We start from the raw sequence: 16,853 nt of genomic DNA, 5'->3' as shown, positions 1-16,853 counted from the left end.
GAGTTTTTGTCTTCAGCTTTTCCTTGTTTTCAATATGTGGCTCAAGAATTTTTTTTAAAGTAACTTTGTGGCTATTATAATAGTTAATGAATTAGAAAGTTTGTTTTTGTTTGTTTGTGGAAAGTGGTTCAAATTCCTAGGAATCCCTTTTGACTTTTGTGGTATACTTGGAAAGGCAAGCAGAGCCAAGCAGTTAGCAACAAAGTCTATTTCCACGATTCAGAAAATTCCCCTCCCATCTTAAGCAGTAATTTCAATCACCAGCCTAGTTGAGAAATCTTGTTAAGAGTTTTTACATCATGCCAAAGCAATCTTACACCAGAATTTTTTCAGAACCCCAAGAGAAGTAACTTTTACCATGCCTCTCATTCTTGTCAACTTCTGATCGCCTACACTTTCTACCCTTTAGTATAAATTTCACATCTTCTGAGATTCAGGGCATCAAGTACTACTACTACTTTCTCTTCATTTTAGATGCCACTAGACCTGATCACCCTGGCATATTCATTGGAGACTCTAGCATTTGCCTAACAGCCCTTCTCTCCGCCTAAAACCTGCCAGTATCTAGAATGATAACTGTGTGTGATTACCCCCCTCTACAACACTACAATTTCACAGGTCTCAATGTTCTCAATTTCAATGTCCACCTGTACTTCACCATTGCGATTCATAACCATGGTCACAGCTCAAAACGTAAGCTTCTGTAAAACTTTCCTCCTCTTTGATCACTACACTCATCCTTTCAAACCATTCACTTCCTTATTATTATTGCTAGTACACTTTGAGTTCCTTACTCTCATTTCTTATTCTTCCTGTAAAACCACTCTAGGTTTTACTTTCTTTTCTATTCAGCTTAGGTTTAATGATATATTATTTTAACCACTCTCACATTTCTTGCCCCTTTTCCTCAGGTTATACCCATCCAACAAAACCCGTAATGTGCTACTTCAATCACCTACCTTCTTTGCTCTGGACTGCTCACTTATATCAGAGAAAAGTGACATCACCTTGTTGTTTAGAACCATTACAAAATATGGTATTCCCTCATCTTTGCTCCATCTTCAGTGCTGCCCAGGAATCCTTCTATTTATTTCTAGTCGGTCTTTTCTCCCACTATAAATCACTGTCTTCAAAGGCCCTTCCCCCAACCTCTAGAGGAAATCTCTTTTCACTTCAATGACTAAAGAAATGCAATCAAAACACTCAGACTGTTAACTCCCCAACCCCTGCAACAACCAGTTTTCCCCAGCTACAAATTGTTATATGGATGAATACTTCCCATTCAACACTGATTCCTCTATGTAGGCCCCAAATACCATGCCTTCTCTTTCAAATTTATCCATCATTATCCCCCTTTAGAAGGCGAGCTGCCTTTTTTTTTTTTTTTTTTTAAGATTTTAAGATTTTAAGTAATCTCTACACACAAGGTGGGGCTCAAACTCACAACCCTGAGATCAAGAGTCACATGCTCTTCTGAATGAGCCAATCAGGCGCCCCAAGGACTCAGCATATTATTAAGTGTATCTCAGACTTTTCCTTTTAAGAATCTTCTACTCTAAAATATATCTCTCATACGAAAAATTCAAAGGGGTAAGATTTTATTTTGCTACTTCTACTCTTTGTATCACAAATCCATTTCTTAACTGAACTCTGACCTGTTTTAGAAACAAATAGGGAATAAATTAAACTGATACAAATGACAGGAGGCCAAGTGAATCTGAATCATGAAAAGGGAAGACAGTAAGAGAGATCAAGGCATGAGTATACCCATGATTAGAACAGTTCTGAGCAGGAGTCACCAAACTTTTTCTGTAAACGGTTAGATAATAAATGTTTTTTTTTTTTTTTAAAGACTTTATTTATCTGAGAGAGAGAATGGGAGACAGAGAGCATGAGAGGGGGAGGGTCAGAGGGAGAAGCAGACTCCCCGCTGAGCAGGGAGCCCGATGTGGGACTCAATCCCGGAACTCCAGAATCATAACCTGAGCCGAAGACAGTTGCTCAACCAACTGAGCCACCCAGGTGCCCCAGATAATAAATATGTTAAGCTTTGTGAACCAAGAGACAAAATCAAGGATACTACAGTAGGTATTAGGAGAGAAACCAAATTTCCAAAGATTAGTGACAAATTTAAAATATACTAATAATTGAGTACCATTTTTTGTTATATAGTGAATGAGAAGACTAAAGTTCTTACTGTTGGAGTAACATTTTGCTTAACTGGTACTATCATCAAACTGATGTAAATATTCACCTGTAAAAATTATTCTTAGCTTGTGGGCCACACAAAAACAGGTAGCAGGACAGATATGACCCATGAGCCACAGTGTGTCAATCACTCTTATTGGAACAAAAAGTGTTATGACAGAATATATTTATCTTGATTGTTTCCTGGAAGGGCCTTCAATGGTATCTCACAATTGTGTATTTAAGTTTAGTTCAGAGGCACCTGGGTGGCTCAGTCAGTTAAGCATCTGCCTTTGGCTCAAGTCATGATCCTGGAGTCCAGGGATCGAGCCCCACATTGGGCTCCTTACTCAGCTTCTCCCTCTGCCCTTCATCCCACTCGTGCTCACTCACTCTCTCTCTCACATACATAAATAAAATCTCAAAAAAAAAAAAACAAAAAAACCCACAACAGTTTAGTTCATTACTCAAATAAAAAATACATATATGCCTTTGCCTAGTTTTATTCATTGTTGGAATCATGTTCGGTTATTTTAGTGTTAGTTAAAATGAAAGGAAAATAACATTCTAAAGTTCCTATATGGCAGTAACAAAAGCAGGTAGACAAAGCACTAATAACACATAAATATAATAAAAATATCAAAGATTAAATACGTCCTCTGGAGACTTTGGTTCAATCACAAGGGAAAAGGTAATTTTGTTTGAGAATCTTCCTTCAGAACGAGATCTGTATTGGATTTCTAATAATTACCAGTTTTTATTTTTATTTATACAAGTTTTTTTTTTTTTTTTTAGATTTTATTTATTTATTTGACAGAGAGAGACACAGCCAGAGAGGGAACACAAGCAGGGGGAGTGGAGAGGGAGAAGCAGGCCTCGCACGAAGCAGGGAGCCCGATGCAGGGCTCGATCCCAGAACCCCGGGATCATGACCTGAGCCAAAGGCAGACACTTAACGACTGAGCCACCCAGGCGCCCCATTACCAGTTTTTATTATTTTTCTGAAATAAAAGCAGCAAAATGAGAATAAGAACGAATTTTCCCAATATGCCTTTTCTACTCTTTAGGACAGGGACAAAAAGCTATTAAATCTGGCCCACTTCCTGTTTTTGTATAGCTAACAACCTAAGAATGGTTTTAAAATTTTTAAATGTTGGGGCAAAGAACCCAAAACATAAAAAATTATTTCATGACACATGAAAACTACATGAAATCTAAATCTCTGCCCATAAATAAAATTTTATTAGAACACACCTATGCTCAGTTGTTTACATACTGTCCGTGACTGTTTTTGCATGAAACAAGCAGCATCAAGTAGCTGCAACAGGGAAGTATGGTCTTCAAAGCCTATAATATTTATTAAATGGTTCTTTACTTAAATAATTTCTAACCCATGCAACAAGACATTAAAGTCTTTTCTCTACACTAAGAATTCATTCTTTTTCCTCACAAACATTTTAAGCATTAGCATTCTATCTTCCCACATAAAAGAACTATTTGAGTATATTATGTAGCTGACTGTAATACTATTAGAAATCACCTTCAGAGATGAAGTGGAAAATTGAGACATAAGTCCCAGTGACTATGGCGCACAAAGAAAAAAACACCTACTGATGTATCCAAACATTCATTATAATTCCCCACAATGCATAAATAAGGGCATAAGCCAGAGTTGGTGTATCTATTTTGAACTTCTTAATTTCTTTTTTTTTCTTGGTAATCTCTACGCCCAATGAGGGGCTTGAATTCATGACCCTGAGATCAAGAGTCACATGCTCTACTGAATGAGCCAGCCAGGTGCCCCTGAACTTAACTTCTAATGCACATATAGAGTACTTGCATAAAACAATACTTCAACACTATCTAAAATGAAGTATACTACATTTTGTTATGTATACATTTCCAAACTATATTGCTAATATGGAAATTGGGGGTTGATTTAAATATATGAAAGAGGGATCGTGCTTACAAACCTATTCTCTAAGAATTATAGATCCCCAATGAAAGAGGCTATTCACATCTGACTTCTCACAAGTCTTAACTTTTAATTCAATTCAAAAGCTAAATAGTTTTGCTTCACCCAAATAAATCTCATTAAATAATTCCCATGAAACGATAACTTATCAAAGCAAGTCTTTTATTCTTTCTTGCAAAGAATAAGAAATAATTAGCACAGATAAGTGAGTTCTCTATCAGCAATAATGGAAAAGAAATTAAATGATTTTAGTTTTTAATCTATTTAAGTATTTCAAAACTGCTTGCTAAACCTGCCAAAACAATGTAAAAATAATAACAGCCAATTTGATTCTATCATTGTGCTAAGCACTTTACATTCAGTGCTTCTCATCTGTACAAAAACCCTGCAAAACAGATACTATTATCATTATCCCAAGATAAGGAAACTGAAGCTCAAGAATTTATTTAACTTGCTTGTGGTATATTTTATAAATTAAAATTAATGATTAAGTCAGATTTTTTTCTGCAGTGTTTTTATGTATTAAGAGTTAATTTAGGAGCGCCTGGGTGGCTCAGTCGTTAAGCGTCTGCCTTCGGCTCGGGTCATGGTCCCAGGGTCCTGGGATGGAGCCCTACATCGGGCTCCCTGCTCCGCGGGAAGCCTGCTTCTCCCTCTCCCACTCCCCCTGCTTGTGTTCCCTCTCTCGCTGTGTCTCTCTCTGTCAAATAAATAAAATCTTAAAAAAAAAAAAAAGAAAAAAAAGTTAATTTATAAATAACTTTGGGCCATAAAGATTTTCACTGGTTTCAGAAAAATATCCACATAAAAATTACATTTTTCGGTGTAACATAAAATATACATTACACACAGAACACATAATAACATGTATTAAAGATAATTTGCTCCTTAGTCTAAAAGGCTTTCATACCAAAACTGTTGAAAAACATGTGTGGCCAATAGTAAAGTGTATATATTCCCCTTTCTAGGCAAAATATAAGAACTTAGAAATAACCTTTTACTCAGAATTCTACAAATTACCCTTATCTGGTATGTAGATCCAAGGGTAGTATTACTACAACAAAAGTGAACAAAATATTTCTTGGTTCAACAGTCGTAATTACATTAACACTTGACATGCATTCCTAAGAGAGAGACCTATTACAGATGAAGTTGACTGTTTAATTTCAAGGATCACTTAAGGAAGCATATGGTCTACATGTACCTCTAACTTCAACTATCTATAACCCCGAGATACTGACTTATTTTCTCATTGTCAGAAATTCATTGACCAATTCTCCAAATTCCCTTCAACCTAGTAAAAGTTTATGAGACTTCCTCATATCAGTGAGATCATATGACACATGTCTTTCTCTGACTTATTTCGCTTAGCATAATACCCTCTAGTTCCATCCACGTTGTTGCAAATGGCAAGATTTCGTGGGTTGTGGTTTTTTTTTTTTTTTTGATGGCTGCATAATATTCCATTGTAGATATACACCACATCTACTATGGACTCTGAGAAACAAACTGAGGGTTCTGGGGTGGGGGGGTGGGGGGATGGGTTAGCCTGGTGATGGGTATTAAAGAGGGCACGTACTGAATGGAGCACTGGGTGTTATATGCAAACAATGAATCATGGAACACTACAACAAAAACTAATGATGTAATGTATGGTGATTAACATAAAAAAAAAAGTCTAAGACTTAAAATTAACTTCACACCTATGCTGTGATTTGTTAGTATTTGAATTTTTAAAAGAAAAGAAATTCTTAAGTTCCTACCATCCTCAGTCCTTGGCTGCTGAGGGAACATGTAGTTAGTAAGCACCATTTTCTGGGTCTCTGAATCAGTCTCTTTTTGAAGAGGTATCAGGGGTTTAGACTAAGGAAAGAAAATAAATGTTTAATTTTCAATATTCCTAAAGCAAACACATATCCAGCAATTCTTCTGAATAAGTACTCACCATTCTTTCTATAAAATACCAATGTGTAGATTACAAAAGCAAGCTTATATATACATAAAAAACTTTTAAGCACTGATTTGAAACCTTGTAAGAATCTTAAAAAAAAATTTAGTTTTTAGTATAAAACAAAACTCATACTGTATTGCAATTATCACTGATTATTTTTTTAAATTTTATTTTATTATGTTATTAATACAATTTAAAAACATCTCACATACCAAGTATATCCAGTCCAATAATTACTTAATCACAGTGACTTAATAAAGCTATAAAACAAGCCTTTCCATTTTACATTATTGTGCTCCCTTTATGTTATCATTCCCCTTTAGGAAGAGGCTTTTATAGAAATGGTTTAGGTTTAGTCTAGTTATCTGCAGATTAATTCTAGCTGAAAAGAGAGTACTTAAAACAAATATTAAGTTGTAACCTGCTTCTCTCTTCTGTCTTCTGTCTCCATTAATGGTACCATAAGTTACTCAGTGGTGAAACTATAAACCCCGTTATTTTGGACCTCATTTTTTCTTAAGCCTTCTTTCCTAACTGGTTATAAAGTGTTTTCAATTTATTCTTAATATAACTAATAACTTTTGCCAGGCTATTAACCTAAAATCTTACCAATCCAAGCCTTGGTCAACTCCAAACAGGGAGGGAACTACCCAATCTCTCCCTCACCTGCCACCCTAGCATAATTAAATCTTTAGACTTTTGTGAAAACTTTGCAGCTAGCTAATTCCATCCTATAATCTTACTCCCATTCAAGCATTTCCTCCATGCCCCTCAATTTTTCTGTGGTAAACAAACTGCCCTGCATCTCAAACATCTTCACTGAAAACTTTCCTTGACCTCCTCAGATAACAGAAATGGTAGATCTATTCCTTCCCCAAAGACAGTGCTCCCCTTAATATACTGGGGTGCTTATTTCCCATAGCTCATAAAGGATTAGGGGGTAGATTTAGAGCTTACAAATGCTGTGAGATCATCACTTTTTTTTTTTTCTTTAAAGATTTATTTATTTATTTATTTGACAGAGAGAGAGACACAGCGAGAGAGGGAATACAAGGAGGGGGAATGGGAGAGGGAGAAGCAGGCTTCCCGTGGATCAGGGAGCCCGATGCGGGGCTCGATCCCAGGACCCTGGGATCATGACCTGAGCCGAAGGCAGACGCTTAACGACTGAGCCACCCAGGCGCCCCGATCTTATCACTTATAAATTATCTATCTCGCTCTTAATCACTCTTTCTCTCTTCAAGTATAAACACCTGTTTGTTTTTTTTTTTTTTTTAAGATTTTATTTACTTACTTGACAGAGAGACACAAGCAAGGGGAGTGGCAGGCAGAGGGAGAGGGAGAAACAGGCTTCCCGCTGAGCAGGGAGCTGGATGCGGGCCCTGATCCCAGGACCATGGGATCATGTCCTGAGCTGAAGGGAGACGCTTAACCGACTGAACCACCCAGGCACCCGATAAATACCTGTTCTTTTGAGGGATATTCAACTGTGCCTCTACCATTCTGAACTCTGCTTCTGCCATTCTATCTCCTTTCCTAATATCCACTGACCTTTGGTAGTATCCATCTATTCTTGATTCTTTTATGACAAATCTTTCCACAGTCATGGATAATTCAACAGATATAAAATGTAAATGACATGGTCATTCTCTTAAGCCACTGATGTCTTAGCAGATGAGGAGGCTCCTTGCTCAGCGGGGAGTCTGCTTCTCCCTCTCCTTCTGCCACTGCCCCTACTTGCGCTCTCTCTCTCAAATAAATAAAATCTTTAAAACAAACAAACAAACCGCCCTGAAATGGTTCTAAAATTAACTGTGGTAATAACTGCACAATTCTATAAATACATTAAAAGCATTCAATTGTACACTTTAAAATGGGTGAATTGTATGGTATGTGAATCATATTTCAATGAAAATGTTATAAGAAAACTAATCATCTGTTATTTATGGAGTACAAAGACAAAAAAAGAAATTGAGAATTATTTACCAAGCCTCTCCATTCCCTAAAACACTAACTCCAGTGATCTCTATTCCTATTTCTTTTTTAAAATTTTATTTTTTTTTAGTAATCTCTACACCCAACATGGGGCTTGAACTCACGACCCTGAGATCAAGAGTCTCATGCTCTTCTGACTGAGAGCCAGGCACCACTCTATTCCTATTTCATTTCAGATATTCATTCTACTTCCTTGCCATAATTCCCACAATATAGCCAATAAATATTCATCCTTTGAAATCTAAAATCACTCATTCAACATATATTTACTTATATTTGCCCTTTATACGCCAAAGTACTATGACAGGCACCAGGTATACAGTGGTCACTGATTTGGGAGAGTTTACAATATATGAGAGGAAAGATAGGGATAACAAAATGAGACATTACAACATGATTTAATTACAGGTTAGAGAGGGTACAGGGAGCGAACAGAACACATAGAAGGTGTTCACTTATCACAGTCTTGAGTGATTAGGAAAGCATTCCCGAGACAATGCCTTCCTACACAATGAATAGACATTAACCAAGTAAGAAGGGGGAGAGAGGATGTTCCAGGAGAGAACTCATTTGGGGATATGAAAATGAAGGTGTAAGGGATAGAGATGAAGATAGAGGATGAGCAAGGTCTTGAAGGATACAATATGAGAAAGGAGAAGTCATGAAAAGGTTTTAAATAGATTAGTGCTGGAACCAGATAAATGGATCATTTGTATCGTGGTTCAGAATGCAAGCAGGGTGATATGAGACTGGAAGTGGTGCCAACATGGAGGCAGAGACCTGTTAGGAATCTCGATAGTCAAATCAACACCGTCCAGCATAAATACAAAAGTGAGACTAAAATGAGAACCATAGATAATTTATAAATTATTGGCAGCTGCACGTTTTTAAAAAGCAAAAATAAGTTAAATTTTGATAATGCATTAAATTTAACATATCCTGGATATTTAAAATATAATTTTGATGTGTGAACAATAAAAATTGCTAATGTGATATTTTACTTTCTTTGTTTATACTACATATACAAAATCCAGTGTGTATTTCACACTTAGAGCACATCTCAATTTGGACTACACACACAACAGCAGTGCCTACTGTACTGGACAGTGCAGGTCTAAGTAAAAGATGATACACTATATGATGAACAGTAGTTAAGAATTATACACCCAAGTCTCTGTCTCTAGCAAGGACTTTTTACTGATCTAGGGAACCCAGGAAAAGAAAAAAATTTAGAGCAGAGGATGGAATGTTCACCTTTGACCTAGGTGAATTTGAGACATCTAGGTGGCAATGTTAAGTAGACAATGACTGTGCAGTTCAGGAAAAAGAACTGAGCTGAGGATAACTGTTAGGAATAATGGGCATACAGAGAGTAATTGTATCTTTCATAGAGGAAAGTATAGGAAAAGAAACTAAAGAAGAACCTAGAGTACTACATGGGGCACCAACATATAAAAGATGGGCAGAAGAAAAATTCCTGAAAAGGAAACTGAGGAGCAGTCAATCACAAGGACAACCAGGAGAGAATGCTAAGACAGACAGCATGTGGTGCTCTCTCCAGTGTTCCACAATGCGTGCTAGTCAATTTCACCATGTGTGACACTCCCTTGAACTTCCAACTTTATCACCATCATTCTTTCTTGTCTTTCCTTCTCTCTTTGTACCTCACTGGATCTCATTATAACCATTTTCTTGCCAATTACCAAGACCTCCTTGGTGCATTGTCTTTTACACGGGGTGTGGCAAAGCTGCAATCCAGAATCATACCAACCGTGTGCTTACTCTGTATCACACAATTTAGCACATTAGCATAACTATGAGTTTGTGGTAACCAACTTCAACAGGGATATCAATGTTGCCTGAAAACCCTTCCGTGTTTCCTAAATTATACTTGAAGATATTATTTTCTAAAAGATTTTAAAAAATAGGATTTAAGAACTGCTTGGAAACTGCTACATTCTAAGAATTTCAACATAAACATTATTAGCTCTCCCTCTCACAAACATCAGACCAAGGTGCCTTCAAAAGGGCAAGAGTTCCTGCCATGGTTTTTTTGTTTTTGTTTTTAAGATTTTATTTATTTATTTGACAGAAAGAGAGGGAGGGAGCACACAAGCAGGGGGAGCGGCAGGCAGAGGGAGAAGCAGGCTCCACGCTGAGCAGGGAGCCCGACACAAGGCTCGATCCCAGGACCCTGGGATCATGACTTGAGCCGAAGGCAGATGCTTAACCAACTGAGCCACCCAGGTGTCCCTCTACCACAGTTTTAAATTCTATCAGTTACACACCAGTTATCCAACCCCCTCTCATATTCTTAATCTCATTCTCCACACAGCCTCCTTGTAACAACCTATAAAAATGTTCTCTAATACTAAAGGATTCTTTCTTACACTGCCCCTAGCTACCAGTTTATGTTCCACTCCTCTTCTTTCTCATCCAACCTTCTTAAAAGCTCAATCAACAACTGTATGGCTCCACTCTCTCATTTATTCATTTCTTAAATTGCATCGATCGGGTTTTTGATGTACACCTCTAAAACTACATTAGCTGTAGTCAAAATAAGTTGGCAAGTTAAGTATAACTTGCCAAAATATAATGCATATTTTCCAGATTTCATTTGAATTGACCCCTCAACTTAGAATTTCCTCCTTTAAGCCAACTGTCTCATCCTTAACTTGAATCTACTATCATACAGTTTTTCTTCTACCTCTATGGCCACTCTTTCTTAGCCTATTAATCCACCTGCCACTTAAATGTTAGTAATAAACACATAAATAAATGTATGTATGTTTGTATGTTAGTATTCCTCAGGATTCATCCATCCCTAACAATTAAATAAATAAATTCAGGGAATCCCTTTTGAGAAAGTAATAAAAGCTATGAAACCATTCCCGAAAAAAAGTGATTAAGATGATGGGCTGAGCTCCTATATCTCTTCTTGTGACAGAAATCTTTAAAAAATTTTTCTTAATAAAAAAACAAAAGGAGGACGCCTGGGTGGCTCAGTTTTTAAGCGTCTGCCTTCCACTCAGGTCATGATCTCAGGGTCCTGGGATCGAGTCCCACATCGGGCTCCCTACTTGGCGGGAAGCGTGCTTCTCCCTCTCCTACTCCCCCTGCTTGTGTTCCCTCTCTCGCCGTGTCTCTCTCTGTCAAATAAATAAAATCTTAAAATCACCAAAAGGAATAGGTCTATAATGGTCCTGGAGAAAAGGAAATTGTGCCTTCAGGAGCAATTTTGAGAAATCCCAGGAGGTTCGAAATTAAAAGAACGGAGAAACCAAGAGCACAGAAACCACAGTCTAGAACAAAGTCAGGGTCGGGGGGGGGGAATCATGGCCACTAAAATTATTCTCTAGGTGCCTACCCAGATACCAAAGGTACTTCAAACTTAACATGCCTAACTGGAACTTAGTATCTTCCCATAAACCTATTTCTTTCTGTTGTGGTTCCTCATCTTGATTACTTTATCAATATCCAGTGAGTCACTCCAGCCACATCTCTGAGGCTCATCTTTGCTTTTACTTCCTTTCTTCTCACACAAATGCATTCTTCATATACTCTACTAATGTGGCCTTTTAAGTTATACCTTAAATATACCCGCTCTTCCCTGGCCCTCTTATCATTATCTTGCTTCAAGCCAACATTTTCTATTGCCTTGAGTAAGGCAATGCCCTCCAACCAGTCTCTCCTGCCTTCACACTTGGCACCATTGCCCTTGCTAAATCCATCTTTCACAATGTAGCCCAAAAAGCTTTCCAAAATAACAATCTGATCCTATACTTGGCTTGTTCAGGGTATCCTGGTTCACCATCAACTACAGTAGGGTTGACATATATCACAGGATCACTTCTTCCTCTTAAACTGATGGCATATACAAATAATTGATTATGACTATGATGACCAAACACCCAATTTGCCTGGGACATTTGCATTTTACACACGCTGTTCTGACATAATTATCATAAAGCCCCTTTCACTATCAAAAGTGTCCTAGCATGACAATAAATTACAGTCATCCTAATCACAGCAATTTTCCACTTGAGCCTGAATGACTTCCAAATTCTTAAAACAATCTTTCAAAAGCCACTCATAATTTATCAGAGTTAACATGCAATTAAAAAAAAAATCTATGGGACGCCTGGGTGGCTCAGTTGGTTAAGCCTCTGCCTTCGGCTCAGGTTATGATCTCAGGGTCCTGGAATCGAGTCCCGCATCGGGCTCCCTGCTCAGGAGGGAGCCTGCTTCTCCCTCTGCCTGCCGCTCCCCCTGCTTGTGCTTTAAATCTTAAAAAAAAAAAAAAAAAATCTATTCACCATTGTTGAAATACAAAGCAAGTTGCTCTGCATGGCATATAAGATTCCCACGACCTGGTAGCTATCTACCTCTCTGGCCTCATTTCCTACTCTTCCACTCAAAGGTTATGTTCTAGTCACAATGAACCACTTGTATAGTTACTGAGTACACTAGACTTCTTCACCAAAGAGTGTTTAGGTTTATGATATTCCTTCTGACCAGAATTTTCTTTCCCTTTCTTTGTTTAAATCCTATTATTCTTTTGAGACGTAGTCAGTCATTGCAGGCATTTCCTCCACTGGGAAACCTGCATTTATATCCCCAAGGTACGCTCCTCCTCTTTGATCCTGAAGCCTAGTCCCACCAAGCCTTTTATTACATTGTATTACAATGACCTTCTTAATATCCTTACTTGTCCCATCTTAGTCAGCCTGGCACAAAGCAGTTATTCAATAAATGGTTCCTGAATGAAAAGGACAAAATGAATCAACTGCTCTGTTTAAGACTTCAGAGACTCATGAAAAATTATGTTACTCTGTGTATTACTCCGTGTACTGCATATAGGTATATTCCCTACATGGTCAGTGAAATATCCAAGAGCAATTTATTTTGATAATTCATAATCAAACTACTTTCACATACCTTCTGCCCTATAAGTTGTTCTTTCACAGCAAAATGACTGCTTCATATTGTAAGGGAGGTTTTACCTTTTTATTGCTTCATCATTTACCTCTTTACTATCTGTCGAACTTTGAGAAAAAATACAAAACCCCCCCATCACTACAATTTTTTTAAAGACTTTATCTGAGAGAGAGAGTGCATGTGCGCACGCAAGCACGGGGGAGGGGCAGAGAGAGAGGGAGAAGCAAACTTCCTACTGGGCAGGGGGCCCAACGCAGGACTCGATCCCAGGACGCTGAGATCACGACCTGAGCCAAAGGCAGATGCTTAACTGACTGAGCCATCCAAGTGCCCCTACAATTTTTTTTAAAGATTTATTTATTTGAGAGAGAGAGGGCAAGCATGAGTTGGGGGACAGGGAGTGAGAGAATCTTAAGCAGACTCCCTGTTGAGCACAGAGGCCCATCCAGGGCTCGATCTCATCATGTCCCTGAGATCATGACCTGAGCCAAAATCAAGAGCTGGATGCTCAACCGACTGAGCCACCCAGGTGCCCCCACTACAATTTTTTTATTATTATTATTTTTAAAGATTTTATTTATTTGACAGAGAGAGACACAGCGAGAGAGGTAACACAAGCAAGGGGAGTGGGAGAGGGAGAGGGAGAAGCAGGCTTCCCGTCGAGCGGGGAGCCCGAGACGGGGCTCGGTCCCAGGACCCTGAGATCATGACCTGAGTGGAAGGTAGACGCTTAACGACTGAGCCACCCAGGCGCCCCAATTTTTGTTTTTTTAAAGTAATTAACAGATGTGGAACAAAAAAAAAGAAAATGAGAGAACATTATAAATATGAAGAAATTGTCTTAGATACTAGATAATTTCACTAAAATGAGTCATCTGGCATAATTTGCTGCTATTGATTTACTGCAATAATGCTATTATACTAAAAGTCTGAGTCCTTGAGACCAGGAGCTATGTCTCATAACTATAATAAGTATCCGGCATAAGCCAGGGCCCAGCAATGTTTTGAGAATCCAGATGCAAATTTTCAAAATGTTTCACATGTAAATATTCAATTAAGAGAGATCAGAAAATTAAAAGTTCCATATATACATGAACTGACACATTTAATGATGATGCAGTAATCACTGTGTTCAAGCTGTAACAGAAGCAGAGGTATCATCATTTCAATATTTCCTTAACTTGCAGAACAAGGAAATACTACAATCTGATTCATAAGTGTGGACTGACAACAACTTAAGGCTTTTAGGATATTAATAAGAATTAGGTAAGAAAAGGGATCTTGGTTGAGAAGTTTGGAGAATCCTGAAATAGAGACAAAGTGGGTTTCTTTACTATAGTAACACGTAAGTTGTTAATATAATTCAAAAGAAGGATATAATACAATCTCCCAAGCAAATTTAACTATGAAACTTAAGATCTTATGAGACTAGTGTATCCATAACCCTAGGAAAATAGAGCTTTAGATAATTTATTATAAGATACTGCTCAAGTCAAATAGTAAGCATTAATGTATTAAAAGTATCAGCAAACTGTATACTCTACTATGTTAAAAAATTTTTTTACCAGTAAGAAATACCTGAGAATAGGTATGGAAAAAAGATTTCCTCATACTTACAGATAGTAAGTTAACCCTTATTTTGTTTAGGACCTAAAATCTATTATTTTGGCAACATTATACAGGAAATTTCTGATCAATTAAAGTAGAAGGTTTACAACAATCTACACCATGAATCCTAAGACTGAGACATTTCAAATTAAACTCAAAACATTTTGCCAATGTTTTTCACAGGTGAATGATACCTACTATTTGCAAGGATAAAATACTAACATTTATTTCTAAGACCAAGGCAAATACCAAGAGAATTATCTATTAACTGTCCAAATGGAAACTTAGCTAGAGTACTAAGATAGATTCACTGTCCTGACCTTCCTGCCTCCCATGCACTGTAATACATTGAAATCAGTATTTTATCCCCACCATTCCGCTAAAACTATGTACTTTTCCCAAAGTCAGTAACTACTTCTGCCTTGACAAACCTAATAGCCAATTAGCTCATCTACCTGACCCATCAGCAACATGTGGCATAGATATCTTTCCTAAAGCACTTTCTTCAGATGACTCTCTAGAACACATTCTCCTGGTTGGCTGGCTCTTCTTATTCTCCTTTTGGGGCCACTCTCTTCCCTGTGCTTAATCTTTGATCTTCTTTTCTTCTCTATCCTCTTTCCCTAGTAGTTTTATGTTACCATGGTGTTAAATGAAACATTTGTACAATGCTGACTCCCAAATTTTATCTCCAGCCAATACCTGACATTCCTACATTCCTTCTCACCATCTCCATTATTATCACAATAGTTGAAGCCCAGCAACAGCCTCCTTACTGAACTTTCTCCCTCCAAAACAGAATATTCCACCCATAACCTTAGCACCCAACTATGGTCCATTCCTCACACAAGTGTCAAAATGATCTTTTAAAAATGTACATTACCTCTTGCCATTCCCTGGCAGGAAATACTTCAATATATTTCTATCTAATTCAGAGTAAAAGCCCAATTGGTTAGTATGGCCTACAAGGTCCTATGTGCTCAATCTAGTCCCAGTTTTCCTCTCTGATCTAATCTTACTCAATTCTCTTCCTTGCTCACTGTATTCCAACCATCAGAGCTTTTATCTATTTTATCTATTCCTCAGTTACACAAAGCTCATTCCAATATTGGGAACTTTACTCTTAATATTTAAATGTACTTCCTCTACCAACTCACTGCCCTAGTCTATGCATGACTCACTCCTAATTTCACGTAAGCATCTGCTCTACTGGTTGCCTTCCTTAGAGAAAGACACTTCCTAAATCACCCTATTTAAAATAGGATGTTTACTCTTGACCTGCTACTCTTCTAATCACTATCAGGTTCTATTTTTCTTTGTAGCTCTGACATATTATTACATAATTACTTATTATAGCTATCCAGTGTGGTTTTATCTATTTTCTTTACCTCTCTTGAAAATATAAGTTCAATGAGACTATAAGACGATTCCATTTGTTTCACCAATATATCTCAAGCTCCCAGAGCAATTCAGGACCTATATAAGCCTTTAATAAATGTTTATCAATCAAAGAAAAGTCCAAGGAATAACTCTTAGTTCCTTAGAAACATTTCTTTAAGTTGTGTGAAAGTGTTTGATTATAAGCATAATTTAAATTGATTATTAAATTTCTACAGATATATGCCACAGAGGATCACTATAAAAACTTTAAGAAGTTAGAGAATACCGAGTCTGATTTCTTAATCTCTATATCTTTTTACAGATTCAGGAGAAATTAGACAAGTCCAATAGGATTTATTGTTTTGAATCTATACAAACTGCACAAAAATATCTGTATCCAAATATTTTCCAAGATTTTTCTTATATATATTTTTAAATGTGTACCAGAGTATAACTGCTCTTAAATGAGCCCATGTAAATTATTATGCATAATCATTTAACACAATTGGCATTCCAGTAATTTACAAAATCAAATGCCTACCTGATTATCTGAGAGCCACATAGCAGTCAATTGTTGTAGCTTTGTAAAGCTAAAGGGCAAATTCTTTAATCTGTGGGGAAAATACAAAATTAAAATAACAAATGTTAAAATGTAAGAGCAAAACCTAATGGTCTTCTAAACAATATTATATTATTCATAGAAGAAAAATATTTAATTTAGGAAAGAACCCAATATAGGTCTTTGACATAAGATAGAAGACAAAATATTATCCAGTTTAATAAGAATTCACTTTAAAAATATAATTCTTCAATTGAATC

The 16,853-nt window shown here is 37.1% G+C and overlaps 1 protein-coding gene across 9 annotated transcripts in view; it reads right to left on the bottom strand.

The window, feature by feature from the left end:
* The window catches only part of ERBIN (erbb2 interacting protein), a 125,683-nt gene that overhangs the window by 27,790 nt on the left and 81,040 nt on the right, over positions 1-16,853 (bottom strand). For all 9 annotated transcript variants that reach the window (XM_035014551.1, XM_035014547.1, XM_035014543.1 and 6 more), the window contains exons 14-15: positions 16,576-16,645; positions 5,926-6,025 (exon numbers count right to left, since the gene is read on the bottom strand). In XM_035014551.1, the coding sequence (XP_034870442.1) occupies positions 5,926-6,025; positions 16,576-16,645 (170 nt within the window). The remainder of the gene's footprint in view (positions 1-5,925; positions 6,026-16,575; positions 16,646-16,853) is intronic.

The sequence above is a fragment of the Mirounga leonina genome, unplaced genomic scaffold (assembly GCF_011800145.1).
Source record: "Mirounga leonina isolate KUSES-001 unplaced genomic scaffold, KU_Mleo_1.0 Mir_168, whole genome shotgun sequence".
NCBI lineage: Eukaryota > Metazoa > Chordata > Mammalia > Carnivora > Phocidae > Mirounga > Mirounga leonina.
Note: the sequence above shows the minus strand (reverse complement) of the source record. Positions and strands in the feature narration are given on the sequence as shown.